At 31.1% G+C, this 21338-nt stretch overlaps 5 protein-coding genes across 5 annotated transcripts in view; 3 read left to right on the top strand and 2 right to left on the bottom strand.

Moving 5' to 3' along the window:
• Nucleotides 1-4295: 4295 nt before the first annotated feature.
• Nucleotides 4296-6658, bottom strand: LOTGIDRAFT_194265 (hypothetical protein). The gene has a single exon (XM_009063471.1). It carries the CDS (start codon nt 6556-6558, stop codon nt 4390-4392), a length of 2169 nt encoding a protein of 722 aa, XP_009061719.1. The 5' UTR covers nt 6559-6658; the 3' UTR covers nt 4296-4389.
• Nucleotides 6659-11233: 4575 nt separating this feature from the next.
• Nucleotides 11234-13378, top strand: LOTGIDRAFT_127711 (hypothetical protein; the record flags this gene model as incomplete). Its single annotated transcript, XM_009063470.1, has 5 exons — nt 11234-11428; nt 11474-11715; nt 11920-12039; nt 12248-12396; nt 13179-13378. 5 exons carry the CDS (start codon nt 11234-11236, stop codon nt 13376-13378), a joined length of 906 nt encoding a protein of 301 aa, XP_009061718.1.
• Nucleotides 13379-13621: 243 nt separating this feature from the next.
• LOTGIDRAFT_166401 (hypothetical protein) lies at nt 13622-14732 on the top strand (the record flags this gene model as incomplete). The annotated part of the gene is made up of 2 exons (XM_009063469.1): nt 13622-13677; nt 14325-14732. Coding segments are annotated over 2 exons (464 nt in total), but the record flags the coding sequence as incomplete, so codon positions are not given.
• Nucleotides 14733-16134: 1402 nt separating this feature from the next.
• On the bottom strand, nt 16135-17807 carry LOTGIDRAFT_166400 (hypothetical protein; the record flags this gene model as incomplete). The annotated part of the gene is made up of 5 exons (XM_009063468.1): nt 16135-16277; nt 16458-16628; nt 16998-17193; nt 17429-17553; nt 17771-17807. The coding sequence occupies 5 exons, from the start codon at nt 17805-17807 to the stop codon at nt 16135-16137; spliced, it is 672 nt and encodes a 223-aa protein (XP_009061716.1).
• Nucleotides 17808-18462: 655 nt separating this feature from the next.
• The window catches only part of LOTGIDRAFT_166399 (hypothetical protein), a gene marked incomplete at both ends in the record, with an annotated part of 3903 nt that continues 1027 nt past the window's right edge, over nt 18463-21338 (top strand). Inside the window, 5 exons of the mRNA XM_009063467.1 lie at nt 18463-18475; nt 18722-18837; nt 19256-19433; nt 19981-20163; nt 20470-20601. Coding sequence (XP_009061715.1) covers nt 18463-18475; nt 18722-18837; nt 19256-19433; nt 19981-20163; nt 20470-20601 — 622 coding nt within the window. The remainder of the gene's footprint in view (nt 18476-18721; nt 18838-19255; nt 19434-19980; nt 20164-20469; nt 20602-21338) is intronic.

Raw genomic sequence — 21338 nt, 5'->3', positions numbered from 1 at the left:
GCTTTTTGAGCGTGGCATGTAGGACTGTTTCTTGATAACGTACCGAATTGTGTAATATCGAACCAGGAAGAGGTAGAGTTGGCGATATGAGATTTTTTGTGTATCGCGGTATGGACAATTTTTTTTTATCACGATAGATTCAAATATAGTGATATAGAAAACATTTCCGGAGTTAAACTCTTTCCAATGTTATAAAGTATCTGTTTTTTTTTGTTTCTGCTTAAAAGTACTTTAAAAACTGGCGCATGAGGTCCAAGATCGAAGACACATTGTCAAATTTTGATGTTGAAAGAGCAAAGTAAGCCAAGTAATTTGGTCATGAGGCTGATGAGGTTGCGTTATTCTCAATCAGACACAATTCTATTTTCGTCTATCAAAACCAATGGTATCTACGTGTTGCATTCCCTTTTTAATGGATATGATGCACATTGTGATATCATTCACTTATCAAACTCTCACGAGGACCGAAATGCAATGTTATGAGATATAGCTGCTATAACATGTACAGAACACATCATGCACAGCTCTCGGAAGAACCAATACATTGTATGAAGGGAAATCATAGGCTGAAAAAGGTTGAATTTCTAAATTCTGACCAATTTCCACGAAATGCCACAAAATGGTCCTAGTGAGGTTCACCAAATGGCTATAGGCTTACTTGAACAATTAAGCTGCGATTCAACTTTAACTAAATAGCCCAGCATCGTAGCAAGTTAATGTCTTATGGCAAACCTTTAAGGGGTCATGTTACATATTTTAAACGGCCATTGTGGTTGGATTTTATAACATATACATATGTAATCCCGAAAATGTTTCGAAAACTGCATAAAAGCGCTAAAATCTTATGATATCGTCTCTTTTACGTCTGATATCACGAAATATCGTCACGATAATATCTCAACGGTATACCGGTATAGATATAATGCTATACCGTATCGTCCGCTGTTTTTCTCATACCGAAGAGGCAGTTATAATGTTTTACTTCTGGTTTCAATATCCCCACTATTTCTGTTTATAAAGTAACAGATTCTGATCTTCCAAAATTTAAATGTCTAGTTATAAAAAAAAAAGTACAGAATAGATTTATTATTATTTATTTATTTAGTTTACAAAAAATAAATATCACAGATTGAATAAATAGTAACAATTGATATCACAGACTAATTAAATAGTAACAATTAACATCACAGATTGAATAAATAATAATAAGAAATATCACAGATTGAATAAAAAGTAACAAATTGTATCACAGGTTGAATAGATAGTAACAAATTATATCACAGATTGAATAAATAGTGAAAAATCATATCACAGATTGAATAAATAGTAACTATTAATATCACAGATTGAATAAATAGTAACAAGAAATATCACAGATTGAATAAATAGTAACAGGAAATATCACAGATTGAATAAATAGTAACTACTAATTTCACAGATTAAAAAAATAAATTACAAGAAATATCACAGATTGAATAAATAGTAACAAAGAATATCACAGATTGAATAAATAATAACAAGAAATATCACAGATTGAATGAATTGTAACAAGTTATATCACAGATTGAATGAATTGTAACAATAAATATCACAGATTGAACAAATAGTAACAATTAATATCACAGATTGAACAAATATTAACAAGAAATATCACAGACTGAATAGAAAATAAAAAGAAATATCACAGATTGATTAGATAGTAACAATGAATATCACAGATTGAATAAACAGTAACAGGAAATATCATTCACTCAATAAATAATAACAGGAAACATCACAGATTGGATAAATAATAACAATATATATCACAGATTGAATAGAAATAACAAGAAATATCACAGATTGAATAAATAGTAACAAGAAATATCACAGATTGAATAAATAGTAACAAGAAATATCACAGATTGACTAAATAGTAACAAAAAATATCACAGATTGTCTAAATAGTAAAAAGAAATATCACAGATTGTCTAAATAGTAAATAGAAATATCACAGATTGTCTAAATAGTAAAAAGAAATATCACAGATTGAATAAATAGTAACAATAAATATCATAGATTGGATGAATCGTAACAATAAATATCACAGATTGAATAAATAGTAACAATAGATATCACAGATTGAATAGAAAATAACAAAAATTTCACAGATTGAATGAATTGTGACAAGTTATATCACAGATTGGATGAATCGTAACAATAAATATCACAGGTTGAATAGGTAGTAACAGGAAATATCACAGATTGAATGAATAGTAACAATAAATATCACAGATTGAATAGGTAGTAACAGGAAATATCACAGATTGAATAAATAGTAACAATAGATATCACAGATTGAATAAATAGTAACAATAAATATCACAGATTGAATAAATAGTAACAATAAATATCACAGTTTTAATAAATAGTAACAATAAATATCACAGATTGAATAGAAAATAACAAGAAATATCACAGATTGAAATGAATTGTAACAAGTTATATCACAGATTGGATGAATCGTAACAATAAATATCACAGGTTGAATAGGTAGTAACAGGAAATATCACAGATTGAATGAATCGTAACAATAAATATCACAGATTGAATAGGTAGTAACAAGAAATATCACAGATTGAATAAATAATAAAAATTAATATCACAGATTGAATAGATAATATGGTCTCTTTTCATTCTCTAGCTGGTCGTCGTTTCTTTATGTTAAAATCTCGGTATAGTTTGATTTACCAGGTTCGAGGGTAGGCTAAAGATTTCCAACCCCAGCTATGAGAGACTCATACCAAGTCGATGGTTTTCATTTAATTCTCTACATAGTCTGAGTTTCACACACTTTTTTTACCTATATCTACACAATATGATTTAAGATTCTTGGAAATTCTGTTCACATCCTCTGAAGTCCTCCTCTTCCTAAAGGTGTCTGTTGTTTTCTGTTATCTTGATTTTATAACTTTCTTTGACTCTTCCTGATAATCATGGTACATTCTTTCTATCATATTGAGATGAGTTTTGTTGAGGACTTCAACGACAGACACTAAAGCCTATCCAGAAAATCTGATATCTTATAGTTTAGTTAATATAAATGTTAATCTTATTAACAACAGATTAAGAGATTATCTCAGATTAATGATAGATAGACATAACAATTTCATAATTGATAAGTGAAAACAACAAATTGTTATCTAAACAAATACAACTATTTGTGAATCATTGAAAATCTTGTAACTATGTTTTTGTATTGCAACATATGTTCTAAGATATATTTGAACAGATCTGAACTTTAATGATAATTCTATGCTACTATTCAAATTAACCGTTACAATTTATCGTAAATGAATCGACAACGAAATTTTAGGTTTTCGTTTTATAGACTCACTGACAGTAGAAAAATTACTAATATTTCCAAGAATTACAGAAAATTCAAAAACGAATATTAGCTAATATCGTTATATTTTTGATTGTTCACTAATTTTGTTTTTTCTTATCCTGTAAAGGTCAAATAGCTCATCATTGATCTGAAGACATAAAGACTCCTCAATGCATCATTATCTAATTAATGTAAATTCATTTAATCTCTTTTTCAGTACATCAAAACATATTATTGGAATAAATCAAACCCTAATCAAATATCAAACTAAGTCTATAGTTAGACAATTTATAAATACTAATTAAATTAAATCTTCTCACACAGTTAGAACTCCTATCATTAACAAATAATTAGAAAATCTTTAATCATGATTGTCTTGTTTTACCGACAGAAAATCAACCAGTCGCCATGAATATTTTCTTTAATAAAAACAAATAGAGAATGTTCTCATGACAATGTGATATAAACGCAGTATTACATCGCTTATTTATCACTTTTTGTAATTCATCATTCATTAAGAAAGAAACGACTTTTTTGTTCTCTTGAAGCTTAGTGTAAAGGGGAATTAGAGTTTTGCATACGACCACTAATGTGCAATAAAAAGTAAATTGTAAGACAACTAATATAAATGACAACTAATGGCATTCTGTCGAAGTTTTGCCCCCCCCCCCTCCCCCCCACCCCGCCCCCTGCACGATAATCCAACACGCTAACCGCCGTGTATATAAAGATATAAATCTTCACTAATATTAACACCAGATGAGCTGACAAGCATGAAATCATGGGCTATATATGAAGATAGGAATTTATGAACTGGACAATTGTTAAACAAGGTACAAGTATAGTAGCCTATGGAAGGAAAATAAACAAGTACAGAATTCCCTTGTTTCAAAAATAGTTTCAAAAGAGTACAAAATCGGAGAAAAATAAAAAAAATAATTTCGTGATTTTATTTTATTAACATTTTATCAAAATAAATTATGAAATTTAAATCTGGACAGAAAGCAGAGTTACAACGCTGGTTACAAAACGGTGCATGTTGAAGATTTTGTTCCTTTGCCATTTGCTAAATCTTTTTCCATTCTGATAATTTCTTGAACACCGTTGTACATTTCCTTCACGGCGTCGATTTCAGAGATACCAAGTCTTCTCTTGTTTGAGATATCGTAAACCCCACCAACAGATTCTGTATGTTCTCCATGGATACCACGAGCTTGAAGCTTCAGTTTATCACAGATTTGTTTAAAATCTTTCTTGGCAGCCAAATTTGGTATTTTAATATGAACACTAGCTCTAAGTGTTGTACCCAAATTACTGGGACAGAACGTGAGGAATCCAAGACGATCTTCCCTGGCAAAACTCAACTTCTCACTTAAAATATTGATAGCCTTGACTAACCTCTTATAAACAGCACCTAAATCGCCTCCTTTCTGCATGGAAATAATTCTTAAATGATCTTCTTCATTGACCCAAACTAAGAAATTCTTCTCTTCATTAAAATAGATACCTCTACCGGTTGGCCAGTCATTGTACCCTCCTGCAGCCTTCAAAAATCTATCGTGATCATTAAACAAGAAATGATCTGCTGTTAACTGATCTTGCGTTTCTTTCCTCATTCCATCCAGGGGGTGGTATTGTCCCTTTAATTCATCACCAAGACTATTTAAAGCAGCAACAGAAATAGTTTCTATGTTTATTCGATCCCCTTTGGTTAAAACAGGTGGGAATGCAAACTCTTTGTGGCTTCTACCAACACGAATACGAGTAGAGACGATCATGTTCCCTTCTGGATCGAGATCTGGGAAAGGAAGATTTTCAACATCTCCTAAATCAAAGGGTGGATGAGAAATGGTATCAGATGACTTCAGTTTGTGGTATTCTTTAATAACTGGATCCAAAATATCGGCAAATACCGTATAGGATTCAGGGTCGGCTGCATAGATTCCCACTCCACTGTCTAGATTCATTACTCCCGAATAGATACAGTCCATTAGAGTTGCCCCATGACTGGTTTTCTTGTCCTTCAGTTTCCCCATCACCTCCTTAGTAAAATACTTCTTCATCAAGGACTTACAGTTGTCAGCTTTTGATACATGTTCATACATATCTTCCAGAGACTCGGGTTTGACTGAAAGTTCTTTCTCTTGTCTAATAATCTCTTTAACTCCATTGTACATCTCAGTTACAGCTTCTAATTCAGTAAGTCCCAATCTTCTCTTATTAGAAACATCATAAACACCACCAACAGATTCCGTGTGTTCACCATGGATACCTCTAGCTTGTAAATTATATGTGTCACACACTTCTTTAAAGTTGGGTTGAGCAGCTAGATTTGGTATCTTTACATGCACACTGGCTCTCAAAGTGGTACCAAGATTAGTGGGGCAGAATGTCAAGAAACCAAGTCTGTCATTCCTGGCAAACGACAATTTCTTTTCCAATGCTTTAATTGCCGTTACAAGACGTTTATAAACAGCGCCTAAATCACCTCCTTTCTGCATGGAAATAATTCTTAAATGATCTTCTTCATTGACCCAAACTAAGAAATTCTTCTCTTCATTAAAATAGATACCTCTACCGGTTGGCCAGTCATTGTATCCACCTGCAGCTCTCAAGAATCTATCATGATCATTGAATAAGAAATGATCCTCTGTGAGTTGTTTTTGTGTATCGGCATCCATGCCCTCTATTGGATGATAAGATCCTTTTAGTTCTTCTGGTAAACCATCAAAGGCTTCAGTTGTTTTCCTCTCCATCTCCTCTCTTTGCTCTTTGGTAAGTATGGGTGGGAATCCAAAGTTATCATGAGATCGTCCAACTCTAACTCTAGTAGAAACAATAAACTTTCCCTCGGGATCTAGATCCTCAAATTTCAGTTTCTCTGGATCACCAAGATCACAGGCCGGGTGCTTGATTGGTATGTTGTCAGGAATTTTGTGGTAATCCTTAATTACTGGGTCTAAAGTATCAGCAAACACAGTGTAGGCTTCAGGGTCACAAGCATAGATACCAACACCACTTTCCGGATTTTCAACACCAGATCGTATACAATCAGCTAAAGTGCCTCCTAAACTTGTCTTCTTATCTTTTAATGTTTCAAACACTTCTTTACTTAAATGCTTCTTTAGAAGAGATTTGCAGTCTTCGGCTTTCGACAGCTTTTCAAACATAGTTTCCATTTCTTCTGCCATTTTTAATCTCAGTGTGTTTAGAGAAAAAGAACGATACGTTTTGTACCGACGACGTTTTTCAAATAGTAGACTAAAAGTAGATTTTTGCACCGTATTCACACTGAACGTCGGGATTTTACAATAGCGACACTAGCAATGCGCTCTCTTATATTTGCTCGTTTAAGTCAAACAATATTAATATTAATCTTGTTAGAAACAGATTGAGAGATTATCTCAGATTAATGATTTATAGAAATAACATAAGTATAAGTATAATCATCAAATGGTTGTCCTAACCGATTAAAGAAAATTTGGCTACCATGGACAACAAACACACTCAATATTTTCATATTGACATAATATACACAAATGATTATACTGAATACAATTTAACTTTTTTAGATCGTTATCATTGTAATTTATATTCTGATAAAATGTAATTGAAAATAAGATATTATAGAACATCGTACACATGAAAATGTTTTAATGATAATCGTTCATATAATTGGACCTTACAATTTTTTTTATTATTGCATGATATTATCAGTCAAGCTCAAGCTTTCCATTATTCTATGAATGATATATAGATTTTGTTCTATATCTAAACTATACATACATTATGATATGTCTTTTAATACATACATTATGCTTATTATCAGTGGTGGTGGCAGCTTCCTGAACATTGAGGTACAAATAGTTGACAAACTGGCTCATTTTCTTCATCTTGTAGATCAAATGTGACTCATTAGTTGGGGGGGTGGGGGGGGGGCTTAGATTCCAAATAGGGGCTAGCCATTTCATATGCGGTCTGAATGTGTTTTCCTTCCAACAAAACTTAGAAGTGCATTCTGACACATATTATTCTTGGCTTAGAAATGAGGTTGGGGTGCAATTGGGATAACAAACTATATTTCTGTACCCTCTTTCCCATTGGAGTCAGCAGGTTTGCATTTTAAAAGTAAAAATGAATGGCGACTGGTTATTTTTTTTTTTGTCGGTAAAACAAGACAATCATGATTAAAGATTTTCTAATTATTTGTTAATGATAGGAGTTCTAACTGTGTGAGAAGATTTAATTTAATTAGTATTTATAAATTGTCTGACTATAGACTTAGTTTGATATTTGATTAAAATTTGATTTGTTTAAACCGATTGTTTTATGTACAGATTACTGACTGATATCAATAACCTGGCTATTGGAGTTTTTAATCTTTTCAGAACAATAAAGCACAAAACTGTTGACACTTTTTCATTTAGTAAATTGTTGTAGCGGTCTGTTTAAATATTTTTAGGTTCAGTTTTGTTCAAATTCATTTTGGAATTTTCCGTTTCAACACACGACCATAGTAACCACAACTTAATCAATAATGTACCAATATATGTATCTGTTTAGGTAACCATTTGTTGTTTTCACGTGTCAATTATGATATTGTTATTTCTATCAATCATTAATCTGAGATAATCTCTTAATCTGTTGTTAACAAGATTAATATTATTGTCAACTACACTATAAAATATCAGATCTCTCGACAAGTTTTAGTGTCTGTTGTTGAAGTCCTCAAGAAAACTCATCTCAATATGATAGAAAGAATGTACCATGATTATCAGGAAGAGTCAAAGAAAGTTATAAAATCAAGATAACAGAAAACAACAGACAATAATAGGAAGAGGAGGACTTGAGAGGATGTTAACAGAATTATTTACAAGTAATAATAAATATTAGTTTTAGTGTCTGTTGCTGAATTCCCCAAGAAAACTTGTCTGAATATGACAGAAAGAAAGTACAATGATTATCAGAAACAGCTAGAGAAAACAACAGACACCAATAGAAAGAGGTGACTTGAAAGGGATGTTTCCAAAATTCACAAGTTGTCTTAGTTACTATTAATAGCTTGTCTATTTACGTTATCAAAGATTATTGTGATGTTTTTGGCGTCTGTGTTATACATAACAAGAAAGCCATTTTAGTAGATATTGAAATATGTTTGAAGTTGAATTCTACCAGAGATTTTTTAACCTAGACACGTCCAGTCATAAGACCAGTCATTAGAGGACGTATTTCTAACACAGACAATAACAAGTACAGCAGCTGTAATCATTATCTAAATATATTACAAAGGTTTAACAGATAAATGCAAATTAAAACAGTACATAAGAACATTTACGGCGGACATTCTATAGTCGACGATTGACTAACCCAAGAATAGAGACATACGAAGTGAGCGAACTTTAATAATCTGTTATATGTTTATCTATTCAATCTGTAATATTTTTCGTTTACCGTTTACTATTTATTCAATATGTATTATTTAATGTTATTCTTTATTCCATCTGTATAATTAGTTGTTAGGATTGATTACATTTGTGATATTTCTTGTTTGTATTTATTCCACCTGTGATATTTCTTGTTATTATTTCAATTTGTGATATTCATTGTTACTATTTATTCAATCTGTGATATTTCTTGTTACTATTTATTCAATCTGTGATATTTCTTGTTACTATTTAATCAATCTGTGATATTTATTGTTACTATGTATTCAATCTGTGATATTTCTTGTTATTATATTTTCAATCTGTGATATTCATTGTTACTATTTATTCAATCTGTGATATTTCTTGTTACTATTTATTCAATCTGTGATATTTATTGTTACTATTTATTCAATCTGTGATATTTATTGTTACTATTTATTCAATCTGTGATATTTCTTGTTAGAATTATTCAATCTGTGATATTTATTGTTACTATTTATTCAATCTGTGATATCAATTGTTACTGTTTGTTCAATCTGTAATATTTATTCAGTCTGTGATATTTATTGTTACGATTCATCCAATCTGTGATATATCTTGTTACTACTTATTCAATCTGTGATATTTATTGTTACTATTTATTCAATATGTAATATCTATTGTTACTATGTATTCAATCTGTGATATTTATTGTTACTATTTATTCAATCTGTGATATTTATTGTTACTATTTATTCAATATGTAATATTTGTTGTTACTATTTATTCAATCTGTGATATCTATTGTTACTATTTATTCAATCTGTGATATTTCTTGTTACTATTTATCAATCTGTGATATTTATTGTTACTATTTATTCAATCTGTGATATCAATTGTTACTGTTTGTTCAATCTGTAATATTTATTCAGTCTGTGATATTTATTTTTACGATTCATCCAATCTGTGATATTTCTTGTTACTACTTATTCAATCTGTGATATTTCTTGTTACTATTTATTCAATCTGTGATATTTATTGTTACTATCTATTCAATATGTAATATTTGTTGTTACTATTTATTCAATCTGTGATATCTATTGTTACTATTTATTCAATCTGTGATATTTCTTGTTACTATTTATGCAATCTGTGATATTTATTGTTACTATTGATTCAGTCTTTGATATTTATTATTACGATTCATCCAATCTGTGATATTCATTGTTACTATTTATTCAATCTGTGATATTTTTTGTTACTATTTATTCAATCTGTGATATTTCTTGTTAGAATTATTCAATATGTAATATTTGTTGTTACTATTTATTCAGTCTGTGATTTGTTTTGTTGTTTTGATCCAGTCTGTGATTGGTCGTCACGATATACCGATTCTGTTTCTGTATTTTTTTTTGGTTTTTATTAAACAGTTTAAACACCCACAATGAATATGTGTTAGGCTATATTACTGAGGAACTTTTTAAGTTAAGTCAATTAGTAATGGTGTTTACAGCTCATAGTCGAAATTTGACAGTTAAACGTCTTTTTATGAAGGAATATACGATCTCGTACATTTCTAGTAGGCCCTACTTCTGAAGACTATTCACATTATTTAAAACTCAAATCAACCTCGAAAACCAAAGAATCGAAAAAATATCTGCATAAAGAATTTATTAAGTGGCGCATCTCTGTCCTTTTAAGACAATATAAGTCGAAACAGATGACTTTTGAAAAGCATGGAATTATCGGCTAAATAAGGAAGACACAAGACAATATTATGGAAAATAACACACTTCTTTAATAAGGTGTTATATGCGCTCAACCTTATTAAAGAAGTGTGTTATATTCCATAATATTGTCTTGTGTTTTTGTTATTATGTGCTCGTCGCTTCTATATGTCGTTCAAATCTTATAAATAATGAAGATAACTAGGGATTTCTGGCAAGGGGGTCTGCCCGATATTATCACTGCAACTAAAAACACACCCTATAGCTATGTCGGAATCACGGCTTGCCGATTTAAGAGGCGATCTTTTATCTTGAACTGCATTAGGCTATTATAGGCTATCTGACTTTGTCCCCCTAACATAGAATCGTCATTGACTTGAGGCTCGGATTGAGAAACTAGTAACTGAAAAATATTTCGGACAAACTCTACTAATAATATTGCAAGTGACTTCCCTTGACTCGTGCAACTTTTTCAGAAAAAAAAATCAGCACCTATTTAATCATAAACATCGCAAAATCCCCAAGTTGCAGACAATATATTATTTAAGACGTAACCATATTCCACGACCAGATTGTAGGCGAATGAAGCAAATACCCACAATGCATTTTGGTAAACAAATACACATGGATGGTTACATAAAATAATGCTAAGCGTTCTCAGTAAAAAAATATTTAGATTTCTCATCAAATCTTCATTAATTGTTCGTAAATTTAGCACATTCTATTTTCTCAGGATGCCGGAAGGCCCAGAATTGAATTTATCAGCAAAGTATGTCAATACTGTGTGTAAAAATAAAACATTCAGGGGGTCAGTTGTGAAATCGGTGGAGAATGCTAAAAATCCCGAAATAAATTGGAACGAATGTCATTATTCAATCTATGCAGAATCCAGGGGGAAAGAATTGAGATTAACGCTTTCAACTGTGGATGTCAAAAATCACAAGTCTACTAAGAAAAAAACGAAGACAGGAAAGCAGTCTAAGCCTACGAAACTGAAAGAATTGAAAATTGTGTTTAATTTTGGCATGTCGGGTAGGTTCAATTACTGTGAAGAATCTGAAATGGTCAAACATTCCCATCTAACATTTTTCACATCAGATAGTCCACCTATGATTTTGAGTTTTGTAGATGTTAGAAGGTTTGGAAGATGGAGAGTGGATGATAATTGGGCTCCAGATAGGGGGCCTTGTGTTATGTTGGAATATCCTAGTTTTAGGTGAGACAAATAAGAAAAGATTTAAAGCGATACAGGATTGAATCAGACCTACATATCTGATGCTTATAAGAAAGTTTTCACAGCACAGTTTTACGTAGAAGAATAAAACAAATGAGACAAATATTGGTACCGTAACAAACAAATTTCAAGTATATTTATGTGTTCTGGTTCCCTTTTTTAATTTTGATGTTGTATATTTTTCAGAGAGTATGTGTTAGAAAATCTGGATAAAACTGCTTTTAATAAACCTATCTGTGAAGTTTTATTAAACCAGTCATATTTTAATGGTGTAGGAAATTATCTTAGAGCTGAAATTCTTTACAGGTAGGGCTTCGATAATATGGAAATAGATTAAAGCTATTTGATGGATTTACTCCAAACAGTGTCTCCAAATGGATTAAACAAGCTATTCAAATTTTCTTGTCTTTATATCCTTGTTGAGAAAGGATTAGCAATTAGCTTTATCTTTCTTGACAATCTCTCATTTATAAGTTTGAAAACCAACTACATATATTAACAAACTTTTTTTAAGGGCTGGTATTAGACCATTTGACAAAGCCAGAGATGTTCTACAAGAATTATTAGATGATCATGGTTCGGTTACACAAAAACTCAAAAAACAAAGTAAAGCAGATATATTACAACTCTGTAGCCAACTCTGTCATGAAGTTATTAACTTAGGTAAACCTTTTCGTGGCATTATCAGCCATTATTCTAATTTATCATATGAAATGTATTGGATGACGATGACATAGTCTCATAAAAGCACTGGCTTACGTCACAAGTTAAAGATTTATGATAAAACAATATGTACATTAAAGGCTAAGAAAATTAGAAATGGTTAATCTTTAAAAATTATAATATTTTTCGTAAAATTAATGAAAATATAAGAATCATCCTTCTGCGGTTATGATGCTGAAAAATCCTGTAATATGAAATCACTTCAGAACAAACCATTCACAGCTGTTAATTTGACTACAGTCAATCAACATGATAAAGAAAAACTTTAATTTCAATTTGAGCTCACCCATTTACTATGGGCATTGGGCATATGCTAAGATAAACATCTATTTTGTATAAGCTTATGCTAATATTTTTATGTTTATATAAATATGCTAATATTTTTATGTTTATGTAAATATGCTTATATTTTTTATGTTTATATAAATATGCTAATATTTTATGTTTATGTAAATATGCTAATATTTTATGTTTATGTAAATATGCTAATAGGTTTATGTTTATATAAATATGCTATTATATTTATGTTTGTATAAATATGCTTATATTTTTATGTTTGTATAAATATGCTTTTATTTTTATGTTTATATAAATATGCTAATATTTTTATGTTTATGTAAATATGCTTATATTTTTATGTTTATATAAATATGCTTATATTTTAATGTTTATATAAATATGCTTATATTTTAATGTTTATATAAATATGCTTATATTTATAGGTGCTACTATTTATAATCCTGTACCTGATGCTGACTATTCTAAGTTTACTGAATGGTTACAATGTTTTTATAAAGATGGTATGCTTAATATGGTAGACCATAATAAAAGAACTATTTGGTATTCTGGAGATCCAGGACCAATGGTACCAAAAGGTATGTTAAGGTCATTTATAACATGTTATGTGGTTTCATGGTATTGAACACAAGTTATTGTACTAAGCCTTAAGTTCTTGTAATTTCTGAATACCCAGTAATCTAGATGTTGAAATCTGGATAAGCGTAACTGTTTCACATGGGATCTGTTCTCATGGCAGTTCTCGGATGTTTATATACTGCAATTTCTGTATTCTATATTTTTATGCTATTTTTTTATTGGACTGACAAATTTGCTGTTTTCTGCTTGTCTTAATAATAATGATAATAACATCCAACATTTCTTACAGAAATAAAGAGAAAAGGATTAAATATGCGATATAAGAAACACCATAAAGACAGTGAGGTATGTCTTTATATCTGTGAGCAGCTTAATCAATTTCACCTGTTTTCATGTTTTGATAAGTTAGATAGCATTTGGTCCAATCAGCATTGGTTTCATTTTTTATTAAAGGGATAGCTTCTCCATCTGTATGACCAATTGGACCTTAGCCTTAGAAGTGAGAATTTCTTAGATCAGTGAAATTTGAGCCTTCAAATCCATGTGTGTCCAAAACTATCCTTGTTTGAAAGTTAAAATGACGATTCGTCTTTTCTTGAGAAAGTGAAATTTCTAGTTTGAGTTATTTTTTAAGGAATTATGCGATTTTCATACATTTCTACTACTTTTGGAGACTATTCACATATATTCAGGATCAATGTTATTAAATGGCAAACCTGTCTCTTTAAGTGGAAAATCAATCAATCAAGCTGGGTTAAGTTTTAAGTAAGAGAAGACCATGTGAGGTTAAATTTTACCTCTGCCCTACAAAAATTTTACCGAATATGATCTAACCATTACAAAGAGTTAATTATCTGATATATTGTGAATATTGACCTGTCCAGTTTAAAATAAGAAATGCTGACATATTATTTGGTGTTTCAATACAATATTTTGATCATATTTTATTTTTTACTATGTAACGAAACACATTTTTACTTCTCATTTTTTAGAGCACTGAAGAAGAATCTCCAACAAAGAAACCTAAGGTTACAGTGAACAAATTAGTGAAACCAAAGGTAGAGAAAGATGTCAAGGTTAAAAGACCAAGAAAAAAGAAAGTTACAAGGACAACATTGAAAGCTGAATTTATTGAAGAACCAGATATAAATGGATCATTAAAGATAAAGGAAGAAATCTCGATAGAGTATCAACCTGTGATGTCTGAAGTCAAACAGGAACCATCTAAGAGTAACTTTGACAGTTCTACATCACAATCTGATGCCTCAGAAATTCTTACAAATCATCTGGTTGAAAAACTAAGTAGAGTTAAAGCCAAGTTAGAAGGTGAAAAGAAAAAAGGGAGACAACCTGTCAAACAAACAAAAAAGAGCATTTCTAAACTAATGAGAAGGAGATAGTAAGATATAGTGTTTTATTTTATGGTAATTTAAAGCAATATCCTCAAATTTATATTATAATTTGTAATTTTATATGGAGATCTACCTTACATATATATTATGTTAGTGACTGACATTTATGTATACATGTATATCAATTTGATTCAAATGCATTTTACAGGTTACTAGTACTATGTGTGCCATCCATGATCTGACAAGATTTTTCTTAAAAGATTTGGGTGAAATTTTTGACTCAAAAGCATCAACATTTGTCATGATTTGTTCTAACTGTTGAAAAACACTGTTAAAAGTTAGTAGAAAATTCTTGTCAATGATTTGAACAATGAATATCCCAGAATTCTTCTAATATTGAAGGGATATCTTTTATTGTACAGAGCATTTGATTGATTGAGTGTTAAAGACTCGTTGCAGATCATAGATGGTCTATTTATAGAATTTTCCGTTGTCTATATGTATTAATAAGTAATGTTCCAATAATTTGGTACAATTTGTCATTTAATAATGCTAATACAGATTCAGTTTAGTTGTTGAAACATTTATGAGACTGAAAAACGTTTTCAAGACTACATCAGTCAAGATATTAGATTGTAGTAATCTCAGCTTTCAAGAGGTTTTCTCAATTTTTTATATTGTGATTTAAAATATTACTATGACAAAAGCTGCTATCGATTAATAAGGACCTTTGTGATAGAGATATCTCAAAACGCATATCTTATGTGGAATTGTCAGAGCAACAGACGTCTGTTTAAAAATTGGAATGGTGCAAATTGTTTCTATTAGTGTCCTCTTTGCGCTTAAATGTTTTGGAAAACCTTGTTACAATCCCTTTAAGCTGTATAACTTGACATCTAGAAAGTTGAATATCACAATATCTTCATATAATTTATTATTAACTTTGATTAACAATTAACAATCAGACAAATTAATCAAATAGAATAGAAAATATCACAGATAATAAACAAGGTTTAGTCATTACTGGATAGAAGTGACTATCAGCTTTCATAAACCTTGAGGTACGAACAAAGTCTTCAATATTTTCATGCATTTTATGGAATTAAGCTATCAGTATTATGCAGCCAGTTGTATTAAAAGTGGTAAAACCATTGTTATCATACATAACTGTACTGTTACACTGCCATCTGAAAAGACCGTTTTATTTTATATTATATGTATTTTACTAATTAAAGAACATTTTTTATTTCAAACTGATTGTTCTTCACAATGCAATGCAATTCAACAACTATGATCATTTTTATAACATTTTACGTAAAATCGTACGTTGTATGTTCTATCTGAAAAGCGTCTTGGCTAACTGAAATTAATTCCCATCAATTGGCCAATCAAATGTTTTTAATGATTATTTCCCTCAAAGTGAAACCAAAGAAATTCAGATCTGTGTTTATTATATCAAACCTGTTAAATGGGTAGTTATCGTATATTCTTTAGCTCGCGTCCACCCGGGATAATCAGTCTGGCATCTAAACCTTCTTCCTTCAGTCTGTGAATTGATTGGAATATATAGTGTACTGTAAGCATCTCCATAGCCTGAAAGGGTAATACTAATTGAATACAAAGCCTGGAATTTTTATTTACGTTAACAATTTTAAAAATTGTACCAATCCCGTTTGTAAAAATTCCTATTGTCCACACTTTCGTCTTTTAATCTTCTACTTGGTTTTTACGTGATGCAGCAATAGACATTTAACATAAATAAAATCACACTACCTTGAGAATTAACATTGCTAGTTGTGGGCGTCAATGGGTTATAGGGAAGCTCATCCTTAAACCAAGTGAGAGTTGGTGGTGGACGTCCATAAGTAGCTCTACATGTTAAATTAGCTGTACGTCCTTCCACTGGTGGGGTGCTCCAATATACACTCAAATTAGTTGGTAGAGCTGAAGAAGAAAACAAATTTGAAGTTTCTGTTTACCTTACATCTGTGGGTTTTGATTTTGATAATACAACTATAATATTTTGAATAGACCCTTAGCGTAGTTCATCTTACACCAACTGATCAACTGAATCATAAATAATTATGTCGTAAACATAAAATGATAACGTTAATCATTTACAATTTCTGGGTTTTAAAATACAATTAACCAAATATTTTCACTCTTATAATAATGCCAAGCACACGAATTGTAGGCTATAGGGTTATAAGGTTTTATAATAATAAAAAAAGAGAACTGTGCATTGAATGTAGAAATGACAACATATTTGTTTCTAAACAAATATTTTCAATAGCAGACGATTGTTGAGCTTACCGACGACAGAAAGAGAAGCTTTTCTTGAAACAGTTGGTCCACTTCCGGTATCACCAGCTTCACAAATATATTGACCTTCATCTTGTACAGTAACAGAGGTTATGGTTAGATTATAGTTATTATTAGTACCAGTTACTTTGTATCTGTTACTTTTAACAGATACAGAATCAGCTGTCAAGGTTTCTGTATCCCCTTCCTGTAATGAGATTTGAAATTGTTGCCTCTTGACTTTGATAAGCAATAGAGCGAGAATCAATATTTCGGAACCTTATGTCTTTCCGCAAAAAACTTTACAGTCTCGCGTGATGTGGTCTGATTAAATATTAGTTTCTAGTAACCTAAAGTCAATTCACCATAGGAAACTTGTAGGTCTGCATTTAAGTCAGATTGGTTGTGATGTTCAATAGCAGATTTTAAAACAAACAACCCACCTTTCTCCATTTGACTTTATCTGTTCCTTTATTAGAAACAAGACAAGTTAAGAAAGCGTCTGTTCCTACAGCAGCAGATGTATTGGTTGGAGGTGAAGTTATTAGTGTACCATATACATTGCTCACTAAAAATATAATAATAAAATAATTACATCGGAATACAATAAGTATCTCCTCGCTCTCGTCTCGAGAAAGATAATGCATATATCCGTAAACATCCGTTTAGTTGCTTACATTTGATTTGATATACTGAATGAGGGAATCATCTAATCGTTAATGGCATATTTTTACAACAAAAATAAGCTTTACTTTTTAACGTAACTAAAAATAGTGTGTACTTACCCATATAGGCCACACAGAACAAGCACATTTTCAACATTTCGTTTGTCTTTATTGCTTGTATCATAACTGATACCAAATCACTCACGAAACTGAATGAATTGTCGATCAGAGCCTTTTTATAATGAATCTGGATACCATCATTACCGAAAAACATCAATGTTTGTTACCTGATTTGGACATATGATAAATAAAACAATTATTGGTTTTTATTGATAAGGTGGAGTGGCGTGGTGAGCCTGCTAATTTACTTTAAGGTTCTAGTGAATTGTTATTTGTCTTTGAGATCAGTGGAAAATATTTATTTACCTATTTGTTGGATGTGACTAATTGTACTCACGTTGTTTCTAATTAACTTACCATTCCCCTTAATCTAGCGAATTTTAGAACTTAATTGTGTCACGGTTAAACGCGATCTTGAAAATTGTTCTTGACCAAAGGTGTAGCTCAAAACACCATTGCTTTATTTTCCTAATTTTCGTAGTAATAATTGAACAGAATGAAAACAATATTTTGGTCTAGAAATTTGTGACAAAAAGCATTATTCGGGATGATTTATTTCGCAACATTTTTCATATTCATCTCTCTGATGTTAACGGGTAAGTTTTTAATTATTATGATATTAAAAGGTGGGGTTCATAATAGCTTTTAAAAAAAGGGTTTTTTAAGTTATATAATATGAGATATTCACATCAATGTCATGTATAAGTAAGTTTGTTAGATCACAATGATACTTAGCCCCTTAGGCGCAATTTTCTGTACAATGATAAATGAAACGATTCTTATATTGTGTCGATATTATTATATTTTTTTAAATAACGATATTAATAATTAAGTCATTTTGTTGAACCGTGATACATATTATGTTGTTAACTATATCGTACTTATGGCGATATCAAGAAGTTTTTTCTTTATTTAATTTTTTATTATTATTATCCCTACTATTCATTCCAGTTCGATGTTCTGGTAAAGATGTATCTAAGTCTATATCAGTATTATTAGGAAATGATATTACTATTCCTTGTCAAATTTTACCCGTTGAAGAATCCCCTCTTGTCTTGTGGGAAAAGGTACACAAAATATATTTTTATACTGTCTTTAAAAGAACTATCCTGATTTTATATATAAAAAAGGCTATACCGAGAGGAATAAATCCATGCAAATTTCTAAAGTAAGCGTAGTACTTTTTATTCTTTTGCTGGCTTGACAGTAGAAGTGACAATGCCTTAGCCATATTAAATACTATGATTATGAATTAAATCACGAGCGGAAGAACCCCATTCATCTTAATTTTACTCACTTGGAAATTGTTTCACCGTGATGAATTTACAAATTTTGAAAACCGCCATAGCATTAATAAATGTCTGCTCCTTTAAATCATCTGGGTTTTAAAATGCATTTCCCCGTCTCAGTACCGTAAGTTTTATATTTCTCTAGATCTCTAGATTTCCAGAGCACTGTTTCTTCTACTCATACTTTTAATTTCAGATTTGGCCATTACCAGAGTTTCAACTATTAACCTATAATGACAGAACAACTAATAATAGTAAATATGTAACTATCAGAAATAATAGTTTAATTATAAGACGAGTTACATTGAAAGATGAAGGGGTTTATCAGTGTGAAATTGGGGATGTGAAATATAAAGTCTCCCTAAACGTCTCAGGTAGGTACTGTTAGTATATTGTTTGCAATCACATGACACAAAACCATTTGCGTGTGACATAATTAACTGGAACTGGAGCTGGAACTACTCAATGACTTACTATTGACAGAACTTCACTAGAACTACTCTTATGGCTTATTGCGGACAGAACAATACTATCTGCTCTATGATTTACTAGATTGATAGAACTTCACTAAAAGTACTCGACTTAATATTGACAAAACAATACTATTTACTCTATGACCCCCCTACAGTCAAAGCTGCACTAGATCTATACATGACTAACTTACTGACAGAACAACACTATCTACTATATGACTTACTACTGACAAAACAACACTATCTACTATATGACTTACCGTACTATTAACAGAACACCTCTATCCATTCTATGACTTACACTGTCAGAATAACTCTATCTGCTCTATGACTTACTACTGACAGACCGACACAAAAACTACTCAATGACTTTCTACTGACATAACTAAACATGAACTACCATAACTCTTACTTACTATACTTAAATTCATCCTGTAATTTCTTGTAGTCTCAATGACATTGTTGGAATTAACATATGACGGAAGTTTGCCGTTTACAGCTGGTACAGCAGTGGCCTTAATATGTAGATCAACCCACAGCAGACCACCAGCAGACTTGAGATGGTTTCACGGTATAGCAGATGTGACAATAAAGGCTTCAAAAACTTTAAAAAAATTAACCGATGAAAACGGTAGGCTTCATATGTTTGATCCATCACCACAGTAACTTGGAAAGGTTCGAATAGAGGTATGATGTCTGGTGCGTTATGAGGTGTGGTGATGACAATACCTTAGAAATTAGAAGTAACCAATGATATCCGCATCCGGATTCATTCCCTGTATTTCTACTGTATCAATAATCTTAGAACGCACCGGACACAGTGTCTCGTCTATTTGACAACATAAAATACTATTGTATGAACAGATTATTCAAATGATACGACTAATAGCGTACAGTATTTTACGATTTAAGATACAGATTTCATTTGTTATTGAAGGTTTTGGGAATTCAGAAGGTATACTATCTGTATTAATTAAAGATGAGCAATCTGATATACCATATAGATGTATAGCTGATCTACCAGGACACCATACAGTTAAAACTGTCTTTTTATTTCCTCTTACGACGTGTAAGTACATTTCTCTTGCTTTATCTATTTTTAAAATCAACCTACCTTTACTTTATATCTTTATACGGAAGATCAAATTCGTAATAATAGTCAAATATTAACCTAGAAATTCACAAAAAATGATATCAACAATATAACTAGAGCCACACGTGGCACAGAGTGGGACTTTGCAAATGTAGCAAATTGCAAAAGACTCTGAAAAAATCAACCTTCTACGATAATTACATCACGCGCAAGAGCAGTCTAAAGTTGAGAAGAATTCTTTGGAAGATTGTTATAACGGAAGTAGACAGACCTCACAAATGAAAGTATCAGAAGATGGCCAAGGTCAATGACATTTAACATTGAAAGGGAGAGGGTCAACAAAGGTCAAGGTTACGAGATACAAGTCATCAAAATTTTTAAATATATACGGCTATAAAACCGGAAGTTGAGATAGGACAGCAAATATAAAAGTATAAATAGATAACCAATTTGAATGACCTTTGATCCTACAAAAATCAGGGTCAAAAAAGGTCAAGGTCAAAAATTGAAAATTTTGAATTTTCAAAACCTGTTCCTTTTTTTGAACTATAAAGCTGAAACAATCGAACTTCTAAGACAACGTGGCTCAACGGATGAAGTAATTGTATGCAAAGTTCCATTTTGAACAAATGTATACGTTGCGAGTTAAGTCCCTTGTCAAAATTGTCAATAATGAGTAATTTAACCCGGATGTGCTACGCCCACCTCAATTC

This window comes from Lottia gigantea, assembly GCF_000327385.1.
Source record: "Lottia gigantea unplaced genomic scaffold LOTGIsca_58, whole genome shotgun sequence".
Taxonomy (NCBI): Eukaryota; Metazoa; Mollusca; class Gastropoda; family Lottiidae; genus Lottia; species Lottia gigantea.
This window is presented reverse-complemented; position numbering and strand designations above follow the sequence as displayed.

What these genes read in the sequence shown, in the direction of transcription:
- LOTGIDRAFT_194265 (XM_009063471.1), bottom strand. Translation starts at nt 6,558, where the DNA reads ATGGCAGAAGAAATGGAAACTATGTTTGAAAAGCTGTCGAAAGCCGAA.